The sequence below is a fragment of the Genypterus blacodes genome, unplaced genomic scaffold (genome assembly GCF_046128005.1).
Source record: "Genypterus blacodes isolate CSIRO-AG114 ecotype Tasmania unplaced genomic scaffold, CSIRO-AGI_Gbla_v1 ptg000070l_1, whole genome shotgun sequence".
In the NCBI taxonomy this organism is placed as follows: Eukaryota; Metazoa; Chordata; class Actinopteri; order Ophidiiformes; family Ophidiidae; genus Genypterus; species Genypterus blacodes.
The window spans coordinates 3,967,826-3,980,318 of NW_027466880.1; the positions used below are offsets into that span (position 1 = coordinate 3,967,826).

At 46.6% G+C, this 12,493-nt stretch overlaps 1 protein-coding gene across 1 annotated transcript; it reads right to left on the reverse strand.

Moving 5' to 3' along the window:
- Positions 1-3,444: 3,444 nt before the first annotated feature.
- LOC143005292 (RNA-binding protein 38-like) lies at positions 3,445-11,778 on the reverse strand. Its single transcript, XM_076156602.1, has 4 exons — positions 11,339-11,778; positions 9,250-9,373; positions 8,962-9,016; positions 3,445-4,835 (listed from the first exon to the last, which is right to left on the reverse strand). The coding sequence occupies exons 1-4, from the start codon at positions 11,549-11,551 to the stop codon at positions 4,493-4,495; spliced, it is 735 nt and encodes a 244-aa protein (XP_076012717.1). The 5' UTR covers positions 11,552-11,778; the 3' UTR covers positions 3,445-4,492.
- Between the last annotated feature and the right edge of the window lie 715 nt (positions 11,779-12,493).

Here is a 12,493-nt window from a genome sequence, read left to right on the forward strand (position 1 = left end):
TAATGAATAAAACAACAAATAGAAAAGAAAAGTGAAATAATATGATGACAACAATGTGGAGGTGAGATAAATACAGAGGCTGTTATGAGGACGCATCCAGCTTCTCTTGCTTCATCATAACCTACGTTTAGAGATTAGGACTGCAGCATAAGGAATCATTAAAGCTATTTGATGAGCTCATTAATTTCTAATGGGAAATTATAAAGCAGTTATATAAGAGCTCATTCACTTAAATACTCCCTTGCTAAATGGCGTCTAAGCACCTTACACCTTTAACTACACCCTTTCACCAGATCCTCACATATCAGTGTGGCACCATGGAGTGCAGTCCCACACACACGGTCGCTTGGGCCTGGGGAGTGTCGATGCTGTGTGTCAGATAGGCCCCAGACACACAAAGGCTATATTTACCCAGCCATCACATGCTTCATCCCACACCAACAACCCATTCAGATAACACACCATCACCTCTGCAGACAGGCAGCCGCTACCTTTACATGCATTTTAAAACCTTTGTGATTAGAATAATGTGATAAGAACAAATGTCATGTAAATCATAATCGACACGGTTATAATTAGAGAAACACATACTTTGATGATGTGATTGTAAATTGATTGGTTCAGGCATATAAACATTAGAATAAATGTCTCGTGTCTGGAATGTTTGCATTAATCAGGGTTTGTGTGTTTGTTTACTGCTGAACCTATTGTGATAAACATTGATGGAGAGTTCAGTCTCAGTGCTTTCAGACACTTCTGAGGAATCCCATGATGTCAGAGTTTCATGACAGGGCAAGGAAGCATGTCGGGAGTGAGATTTGACTGAACCTACTTTGTGAGTGCATGTGAAGCAGAGTGAGAGAGCAAGGGGCGGAGAGGGAGAGAGAGAGAGAGAGAGAGAGAGAGAGGCCCAATGGTGACTCAGCATAACAGCGCACTAGGCCTGTATGACCTCGTTCATCAAGCTGACACGCGCTCTGTTTCTCCTCCTCACTGTTGTGATTCACGAGGAGAATGCAAGATTGAGAGAGAGAGAGAGAGAGAGAGAGAGAGAGAGAGAGAGAGAGAGGGAGGGAGGGAAAGAGAGAGGGAGACTGTGACAGAATAGGGAGGGAAGTGACAAGGAAGGATAGAGGGAGGAAGGAGAGCGGAGCGACAATGGCACGTGAGGAGAAACAGGCCTGCAAGGCAAACATTAGGGTGAGATAGTGAAACATTAAGAGAGAGAGACGAAAAAGAGAGAGAGACGAAAAAGAGAGAGAGAGAGAGAGCGAGAGAGAGAGAGAGAGCAGAAGTAAACAACCAGTAAACACAGCAGCAAAGGCATACACATGAATTCTCTTTAGTTTATAAAACTCCACGCAGTGACTCAGCCATAAACGCCTCACGTTTACTCATGCTGCCATATCTTAAAACACAAACACTCCTCTTTGGTTAACCACACTCTAACGTCCATTATCTCAGGCGTTCACCGCTTGTTTCATTGGAGGTCAATGTGTCCAACGTAGATGACCCCACAAACAACCCTGTACAGTGAGATGAAGCAACCATTCACCACCTCAATGTGCGTGTGTGTATGTGTGTGTGATTAACCTGCACTGAGGGTTTTCATGACAAAACTAAACATCTGAAAAGGTTTCCAGTCAAAACATATGACTATCAGCATGGATCAATCACACACTACAGGTGAGTATTGCTGGAATGAATCATCAGGTGCAAACAGCCTTTAGGTTCACACACTCAATGTTGCTGGTGTTTTGTTTTTCCTAACTGTAGTTTTAGAGGTGACACATCTCATAAAAGTACTGATGTCAGCACAAACGTGTAGAGACGAGGCTGGGATCCTGCAGAGCTCGTTTGGCAGAGTCAAAAAACAACCTGTGTCTGTGTGTGTGTGTGTGTGTGTGTGTGTGTGTGTGTGTGGTAGTGTCTCAAGTACAGCAAGCTTATTGTAATTTTTCTTTTTCTCGTCAATACAAAACACAATCTAAACTGCAGATTACTTTCAGTTTCTTTCTGTAGTTTCAACTTTTAGCTTTTAAAAGGGAAAGAAGAAACCCCCAAATGGTGCGAACCTTTCATATTAATTAATATCAGAAACCCTGAAGCAGACATGAAAAGTACATCTTTAAGAATCTAGGAGATCATCGGCCAGCATTTCTGACCATTTTCATGTTACTTAGGTTTGGGGTATTTTATTTTGAAATGTGTTGTGTTGTAGCGTTATACACAGCTTGCACTCACTTTAACTCTGTGTCTCCCTGCGTGTGTGTGTGTTGGATGAGGTACGCACTCTGCACCCCTGGCAGGTGGTGGTGGTGTTTCGGCTTGATAAAGGGACGAGGCCCCCTCGCTCCCCTCTTGCTCGGCCTCAGCACAGGAGCCAACAGCAGACACACTGTACAGCACACATAGCCCAGATAACAAGCATGATAACAAGCAAGTCTCTCACACACACGCGCACACACAGAGCCCTGTCACCACAAAGTTTCACCACAGCCTTGTGTCATTGTGAATAGCACAAAAATACCACATTCAATCACACATCATACACTGAAGTATGATTTCTTGTTAATGTTCTGTTGTGAACTCTGTACATGACAGGTTAAGTCTCTTTGTGCCTTTTAATTGTGGTGTTTCAGCTCAAGACTAAGATCGTTCAGAGATGTGCATACCTCCACCAAGGCCCAACATCATCAATATCTGTTAGTATAAAGCAAAACATCTGCTATCATTACCTTGAATATATATATATATGAATTATGCACATGATTATGATCTCATCTGGAACAGCTGAAAACATGTCAAACCCAGTCACACTGCTGAGTCGGCATTGTTGCAGTTGCTTGTTTCCCCAACTTATTTCTTGATGTACAGCAATGCCATAATTGTCATGTTTTAATCAGAAATCCTTTAGAACTCTTTCATTTAGTGGCGTCAGTGAATGGCCCGTGTGTGTGCTAGACGTCCACCTGGATCTGCCTCAAACACCACATGGACCCTTCCTTTACCTCAGAAACAAGCGTCCTGAAAGACAACACCGGTGAGAAATACACCATTTCTAAATACAAATCTTTATTTATTTTTTGGTATGGCTTATTTGTGGGAACTGTAAAAGACATTTTATTTGACAAAAATCTAGAGTATTTGTGATGCCGAGTCTACAAATGATCTTCTATCGTGGTCGTTGTGCACGCAGGCAAATCCACTGACATGGTGACGGGATGACAGACAAACAGAATCAAGTACAGGTGTGGATGTGTAGGTAAACCTCTGCAGCTTATCAGTGCCACAACTTAACTAGAGGAACAAAAGAAAGCTGTTTTAACTTAGTATCTCCTATAAATACCTACATATAAATATTGTAAATGTACTCGACGGCTGGAAACATTTTAAAATGCTGTACATGAATGTCTTGAGAGAAATATTGTGACAATCAAAAGATTAACAGTGACAACAATAAAGAAAATACACCGTTTGAGCTCAGTGTAAGCTACCTTCCAACATCAATACCAGCACGCCTTGTCCCCCTCATGCCCACATACTGCATATGATTATCTACATCCATCTGATGTTAGCGAGCCAGATTAATTGCTCAGAGCAGCTGGAGACTCTGCACCAGGTTCTCTGAGTCACTGCAGAGGTGGAGCAGGGGGGGTGCTTGGAAAAGAAAATTCCGAAAAAAAAAAAGTATTTTTATTAAGGCCTCTTTACTTAAAAAGAATAAAAATGAAATGTCTAGTATTGACATCACAGTCTCAAAAAAGCCTCCCACAGTTTTTCACTGAAAATCTCCGTTTTGTCCGTTTGCAAAGTGAAATTTCAGGTCATTGAAATCATTCCCATGTGTGGGGCTCAGCGCTGGAAGGTCTTTTTCAGTGGACGCTGTTCCACCTTACTGTGGATCGAACCAGAACAGAACATGCTGGTAGGCTGGCTGGAGCCTTGGACTGTCCCCTCCCAGTGTCCTTAAGCAGCAGAGCCCTTCATGTCCACCCGAAATACTTAGAAATTGGGAAGAAAGTTGTTACACGTCCTTGACAGCTCTACGAACATTGATATGTACCAAGGACAACAAATGACTTCTACTGACTAAGCCATAGCGTGGAACATTTAAAAAATAAAATGGTATACAAACAAATGACAAGGACATTAATACAATAATAATAATAATAATAATAATAATAATAATAAACAATAAAAAAAAAATAATAAAAAAATGAAGTGTCAGCTTCTGGAAGCCCTTGGAAGCGACCACATACTTTATGTAGCTTAGCTTCCCAACCTGAACCTTGACAGTCCTGAAACCCCTCCCACCCATAAACCCTTAGACCGAGAAGGAAAGGGTTAATCCTGATGGTATAGTGCAATAGTCCCACCCCCTTTCTCCTGAAAGCTTCAGGGCATTTACCCAAACTCTGTCCAAAAAGTCTATCAGCACCTCCTCTTCCTCCACTCGTACCTCCACCTCCTCTCCTCTTCCTCCCACGTTTCACTGCATGCGGTCCGGCTGGACGTGCTGCTGCGGCGCATAGTGGAGGAAGGCGGCAGCCGGGCCGGCAGCGGAGGGCAGGGTGGGGTGCACGGTGGCCGGGGCGGTGGCGGCGGCGGCCTGGCCGGCGGCGGCCGTGGGGCTGGTGGTGTAGCTGTAGCCCAGGAAGCTGGCCGGTGAGGCGGCGTACGGGTACTGCTGCTCGAAGGCGGCTTGGGCGTACTGGGAGTAGGCGGCGCTGTAGTCCAGGTAGGGGCTGCTGCTGACGGAGCTGGAGACCTGAGATGGGAGCACGAGGCTGGGTTGCACAAAGGCTTGCGGGTAGACATACGGCTGGGCCAACCTGCACACACACACAGACAGACAAAGACCAAACATGGGGTTTAGACTCGGTGCAGAGACACGGCGAGGTCTGGACTCTGTTGTTTACATTGCTCTCAGTTGTCTCGCGTGTTGGGAACATAAACTCTCTGTAGGTGTTCTGACCCTACAGGGATCTCAAACGACTACCACCATTAGAGAGAAATTGAAAGAGGTTAGCAAGCGAAGGTGACTCAACCCTCTGTGTCAGTTAGAGAAACCTACAAAACCTGTTGGTTTGGCCCCCTCCCCTGCCCACCACAGAGATAGACAGGGAGGGGTGGGGGTGAATGATCGAGTCAGTCGTTGCTGGCAGGTTTTCAAGCTCAGGCACCAGCAGAGTGTTTTAACAGCTGCTGCTCTTCATTCACTAAGAACACTCAAACACACAGACAGACAGACAGACACACACACACACACACACACACACACACACACACACACACACAGTACATACACAAGGGGAAGTACATCTCTACGTAGAGGAGTAGTTGTAGACTCCTAGTTCCCCTTTTGGTTTATGAACTCATTCGCGTACGCGTGCGAGTGTGCTGGTGATGACGGCACTAACTGGGGGAGCGAGAGGTGACAAGGGAGCTCATCAGGGCCGGGCGCCAGGGCTCAGCCGAGTCTCACGGGCAAGCTGAAATAGAGCTGATTAGAGCTATGGGGTCTGGGGATTGAGCTCACTCTCCCTCTCTCCACCTTTTGTGTTCACACAGCCTCTCCATCCACAGAGAGGAGGTCTACCTTGATTCTGGACCCGCCGTCTCAGTTGCTCTCTTGGAAGGGGTTTAAAGGAGCATTGAGGAGAGAGGAGCCACCTTTGTGTGGTTGCATCAACGTCACCTTGACTTACAGCCTCGGCCAAATCTCAGCACAGATAAGAATGTTTCTTTTTCCGTCTTTGGAAGAATAAGGCAGGAAACGGGACGAGTATTGAGAGGCAGCCATGAAGTCCACACAGAAACAAATTGAAGCATGCACTGATAGGAATGTAAAAACACACGCACATGTTATCACTGCAAACCCCAAACCATGCCATAATAGGGAAAGAGTCACAATGCAATCAGCAAAACCTCTTCAGTTCATATCACGCACACACACACACAGAAGCGAAAAGATAAAAGGCACTCCACTCCATCACAGCACACCGCACTGCACTCTCAAGCCATCACTGCCACCTTAGAGAGGTTGCACAGGCAGGCGGGCAGACATATACAGTCAGACCCTCCTCAGGTCTACTCCTGTACTGTGTGTGGGCTCATCCGTCTGTTCCTCTGCGGGCGCACCGGTCAGCTGGCAGCACTGAGTAAGAGCAGTGATTACAGTCAGCAACAAGGATCTGATCAAGTTCATAAGTCAATACAAGGAAGTGATCAAGTCTTGAAACATCCCTCAAACCTACGGGTGGGGGGGGGAAGAACACAACTGATGACGTCACACGACAGAGAGGCCGACTCGCACATATATAACATGTTTTTGAAGCACGGGGGAGAATATTAAAGTCATTTTCGTCAATGATAATGAGTTCCAAGTGAAAAAGGAAGTAGGAGAATCTCACTGGAGGGGAACACAGCGCGAGTGGCTGCACCCTGAACACCAAATGTAACCAGTAAGCAAATGAAGGCAACCACCCACCCACTGCCCCCCCCCCCTCAACCCATGAACACAATCTACATTTCACCCTCACTGTGCTATTGAGCTGCTTACAAAGAGGCATTCACATTCAGCTTTCAGAGATGACCATACATTAGTGCTGTGGGGCATATGTGCGCATTCACTTACATGTGTAATGAGCCTGCCCATACGTGTTCTTCACAGTGTGTCACCATGGGCAGTTTGCCTTAATCTAAGCTTTTAAAAAATCCGATGACCCCCTCAGAGGTCAGAAAATGATGAAGACAATGTAAAAATGGAGTAAGAGGGGAGACGCTGTTCTGTTCTATCTAATGTGTGGAGAGAGGTAGAGCTCATCAGCTAGGAGAGTCAGGGACGGCATAGATTTGACAGATTTGCCCCTAAAAACTTAAATCAGGGGAAAAAAAGTAATTCCCAAAAAATTTAACAGGATGTCTGAAGAACCAAAAGAAAAAAGAAATGATAGTCTGGCTAAAGAGCGAAACTGCTGTCTACCTAACGACACTAAAGAGGAACGAGGAAGACGACCAAGAGAATGCAAAAAAACCCAACTAAAAACAAACGCCCAGTCACAATCCGCGCAGGTGCCAAGTGCATTTAGGGACATGGGACAGATATGTGGCAATGGCCAAAAGATCAAGGCGTCAACTTCTGGTTTTGTGCCGATGGCTGGTCCGTGTGCGTTTGACACAGTGTTTGTTGGGTGAGATGGCAAAGACACAGACACACTGGACCAGGAAATACCTGCTTATTTCTCCTGTAAGTGGATGTGTGACCCAGTGTGTCACATTCCAAGATAAAACAGCTCACACACACACACACACACACCTCTGTAAGGACTCCATTTTTACCCTTCCTTTCCTTTGTGTGGAAGGATGGTGAATATTGGTTTGAGAGTAGGAGGGAGACTGCGGCGTGCTTTGTTTGACACCTGTAGAGGTGCGTTTCCTAGGGAGCACGTTGCCTCATTAAGCACCAGAGCCACAAAACACCCACACAGACATGCACCCCCCCTCCGTTTCGTCTTTACCCCCCCACACCCCCCTCACCTCCCCCTCAGTCTCACAGAGGTGTCAGTTTTCAACGTCTCTATCACACTTGCAGGGAGGGCAGCGGAACAGGAGCAATTAAAACAAACACTTCCATTTCTCAGAAGAAGCTGAGAAAAAGGACATTGAAAGCCAACAAATCTGCGTGCACAAAGACAACACGTGACCCTCAGCATCTGCATACACATACACACACACGCACACCGTCACCACATGCAACATTAGAACATTAGAAATCCTCACAACGCATTGTTGCGGAGGAGAAGGCGAGAAGAAACAGCCGCTTGTGCGTTGTGGATCTTAGCGAGGGCCTGCGTCTGACACAGCAGCGGAGAGACAGAGGAGCCTCAGAGGCGGGCGAGACAGGTGTTCTGTGCGCTGCGCTCTCCGTCTCTGGGGTGGTGGTCATGGGAGATTAAGGGGGTGTTTAAAAAAAAAAAAAAAAAAGAAGAAAAAAAAGAAAAAAGCTGTAATAAGAGCCAGCACCTGTCACGCACAGAGCTCCATGTTTCCAACCCTCAGGGCCTGTGTGCCATCCATGAAGGACTCTGGAGGCGTCCCCCTTCACTTAAGAAGGACACAAAGGGACAGGGGTCTGTCCTGAGTTGACCTCTGAACTCGTTCTGCCATTATGCGATTTTATGTTCTTGAACTGGTTTCCGTCTTTCAAATTGCGCAGACAGACCCGGAGCATTTGTCTGGAATTCAGAATTAGTGTGAGCGCTGAGCTGGAGTGTGTGAGGATGTCAGGGGGCTGCAGGGGGTCAGGAGTGTCACAGTGCTCATTAAGCTGCTCAGCAGAGCACACAGACACGTCTACCAAGACCTCTACAGGTCTCTGCTAACCTCCGCCGCACAACAACACATGACTCAACAGTGATACAATCTTGATATCATATAAGAGTACGCACAACAAAAACAGAACAAGTCACATAATTAAGAAATTATCAGAACCATTAAAGAGCAAGTGGGCCTTATAAGCACATGCTGATCAGGGCAGCGTGACCTCGCGTTGCCATGGCGCCAAATTGAGATTTTGGGGGAGCAGAGAAACAACAACAACAGCAACAAAGTGAAGGGACTTGTGGCGCCTTGATGCCGGTCCTACATCGAGACCTTTCCTGACGCAAACCTACTCAGCCAGGTTCCATCAGGGTGGAGGAGCTCCTGACTGAAGTTAACAAGTGAGTCACAAATTCACCTCTGGAGCGCGGCGCTATTACCACATACACGTGAACAATTCCCCCGTCCTGAGCTCAGCTATGCTAATAAGAGTGCTGGTGGAGTTGCATGCAGACACAGAAAATGACAGATACATTCCAGGGGCCATGTTTGTCAAAGAAATAGTAGGCCAGCGGCTTTACACCGAGTATAACACACGAGAATATAACAAGGCAGCGCCCACTCTCGCTCACTTACCCATACTGCCTCTGGATGAGCGCTGGATGAATGGGCTGCACTCCGATGGATATGCCTGGAAGACAGGAGGCCGGCTGTCAGACACACATTTGCATTTACAGAGGAGGACCGGAGAACAATGCACAGAGGGCAATGGAGAGAGACAGAGGCAGAGCCTGTTTCAGACTGAATATACGCAAATGGCAAACAATTCCAAACTGCAGTTAGAGTGGTGCATGCGTTTGGGATGAAGTCAACATTTTTCAGAGCCATCTCATTTCTCGCACTGCTATCCAACGCTGTGCTCACCTGTCTGTATGCTGCGGGGCTTAGCACCCAGGTAGGCCAGGTTGACGTTGGCTTTCCTCCCGTCGATGATGGGGTTGGGGTCCTTGCAGGCTCTCTCTGCGGCCCCTCGGTCCGTCATCGTTACCTGGGAACACGCAGAGATGGTAGACGAGACATGAAGCAGGAAAAACAGAACTATTTTACACCTGAAGAAAATCTAGGCTCTGTTTGGTTTGTTGTCAATATTAAATCCCCATGCAGGCCGTCGCTGGCACTGCTGAGATTCCTTTTCTCTGAAGAGGAAGGGGAAACTGGAGACAAAGCACAATGATAAGCCTTCGCAAAACTGCCCACAACAGCAGCAGCAGCAGCCGCAGCAGCAGCCGGACACTTGACAGTCACTGAGACCCGGGCAGACTGACTGAAATACGGACCCGAGAGGAATAACCAGCAGCTTATCTAATTAGGGTGCAGATATTAAGAAGATTGTCATTAGTCAACCCCCCCTCTCTCACAAACCTTCTGTTTTGATTGCCTCATTCTGCCAACTAAGATTCTTCAGTCACCTTCAGCACACAGACTGAAGACTCCATTTGCTTTGGACTTGTTGATGTCAACGTCTTTTTTTTAAATAACTGTACATGCTTTAATAAGGGGAAGGCCCCTGAACAAAGTCCAATGTTGTGAACACACAGGAAGGAGCAGGGCTGTGTTTACACTGAGCAAAACCTGCTGTAGGGGGGGTTCTACTAATCCACCTCTGAAGTGTGTTTAGAAGAAGGTGAGCTGGGCTGCGGGGCACCTCCCTCCTGCTCTGCCAGCTACCTCCACCCTATGGAACGCTCAGCAACAGGATTAGCAGGTTGTCCCGTCGGTAAGCAAGTAAAATGTGTCCCGGCCCTACAGAGTGCACAGTGCTGTTCACTGTGGGCATTTACGACTTGTCTCAGGGCCCAAGGCAGCACCCACATCCCCCTGAGCCTGTTTAACCTGAAACACAAGACGCAATATGCAACTGTCTGACAACCAGATTCACCGGACTATTTTCTGTGGAGTTGTGTAAACATCAGCTTGATTGTCTTTTTACAATTGAGCCTTTGGATGTAAACATGCACACATAACAATTTTTCCACTCCTTCTTTGGCTTGGCCGGTACATTAGGAGCTGATGGGTCTTTCAAAAAAAAAAAGGTTCTGGTAAATATTTGCATTTCTCATCCTGCTTCTGTTCTTTGTGTTGGAGAGAGAAGGGCTCACTTTATCTGCTTGGATGAGGATGAGTCGCCCATCCAGTGAGAGCTTCATCAGACCTCGAGTGGCTCCTTCAAAAATCTTTCAACAATCTGATTGAAAAGTAAACTGTGCCCGACGATCTAGTAACAATTAGAACGTAACAATAATCGACCGGCTTTCCCGTGAGCTCAGACGGTGAAGCATGTTACAGCTTTTAATTTCAGACAACAACATCTCCAGGACAATCGTGGATATAACTTATAAACATTATAAACAGAGAGTCACTTCTCTCTGTTGGAATGTCTCACTCAGCAGCCAAGATTTGGTGCAAATCATGTGCTATGGTGGAATGATCTGGATCTTGACAATGGAGGGCATGTGTGCAAGGTCAACCTCCCCACCACTCTAAAACAACCATATAAAGCAAGCAAGAAGACTGACACACACACACACACACACACACACACACACACACACACACACACACACACACACACACACACACGCACACGCACACGCACACACGCACACACACACACACACTAAGCCTGATCAGGGGTGCCTGTGGGGGCTTCGCTGGGGGGGAGGGGGTGTTAGGGGGGGCACCAGACATATGTTAAAATATAATCCTCTTAGGTGGCAATCAACTCCTGTGATCCTTCATCATCATTTAGATAAAGTTACAAGCAAGGCACAAAGATGTTTAAACCCAAGTGGAGAATTAACTTTAACGGTCACAGAGTGAAGATGTAAGCAGTGTTTATATGTACACACACCTTGGGTGTATAGGCAAGAGGCAGACAGGGTGATTAACAGTAGCAGTGTGTGTGTGATCTGATAGCGTTGTAAGTTTGCTCCTCGGCGTGTGTTTTACTTACAAAGCCGTATCCTCTGGATTTGCCGGTCTGTCTGTCCGTGATCACTACCGCCTCGTCTATGTCCCCAAAGGCCTCGAAGTATTTTCTCAGTGAAGCATCGTTTGTGTGGTAAGGAAGCCCACCGACAAAGATCTTGGTGAACGTGGTGTCCTTCTGGAGCGGAGCGGGATGCATGACGTCCAGGGCTCCGTTCATGTACTGATGCAGAAGCATTGGTGAGCCGGTAGAGAGAGAACCAGTAACAGAGTGGAGATGGAAAACACGCTTTAACGTCCCGGCATCGGCGGCGCTAAACTCACGATGCGGCTCACTATGCTGGAGTTTCTTCTTCTCCTGTCTTTTGATTTTTTTTAGCTCCGATTTCTGCTTCGGAAACCTGATGACATCCACACACACGCTCTTACCGCTTTTTCAGCTCAAGCTGCTCGCTGCTTTAACCGCTGTGGTGAAGCGTCTGGGGAGAATGTATATGCCGGTGGTTCAAGCCACGCCCACATTCAACTCCAAACCAATCATTGTGAATTGTGCGTGACAACTTCCCCAGAGCCCCGCCCACTGCCCCCCCCCCCCCCCAACACTGTGCTGCACCTGCTTTTGTCTTTTACGACACAAAGAAAACGCTTCGTTCTCTCACGCTGCTGCTCCTGAAACGAGGAAACGTCCGTCTCTGCTGCTGCGTTCACTGGCATGTCCAAGATTTGAGTTTAAAAGCGGCATTATGACACGTTTGTTTCACTTTCAATTGTGAATTTGAACGTTAACAAAACCACCAGTTGTAGTTTGTTTGGGTGTATGTAATGAAGTTTTGCCTTGAGGCTCAACTGAAAGAAAATTTCAAAGAAAACCTGTCAAACCTAAATAACACTCGGGTAAAAAAGGCCACAGGGAGCCTCACTGTCAGGTGACTAACTATGAAAGGAAACACACAAGTATGTTTGCAGTAACCTTCACTTCGCCCTTCATACACATGAAGTACACCCGATACGTTTTAATTAATATTACTACAATGCCAGCTTAATAAAAATGAGATTTGTTTCAGTTTGGATTTGATTACGCCGACCTAATGAAGCGATCACTCACCGTGTATTCCTGTAGAGGTGTACAAAGCCTAGTCTGTGGTATTTTTAAACTTCATATGCCATCATACATGTCTAC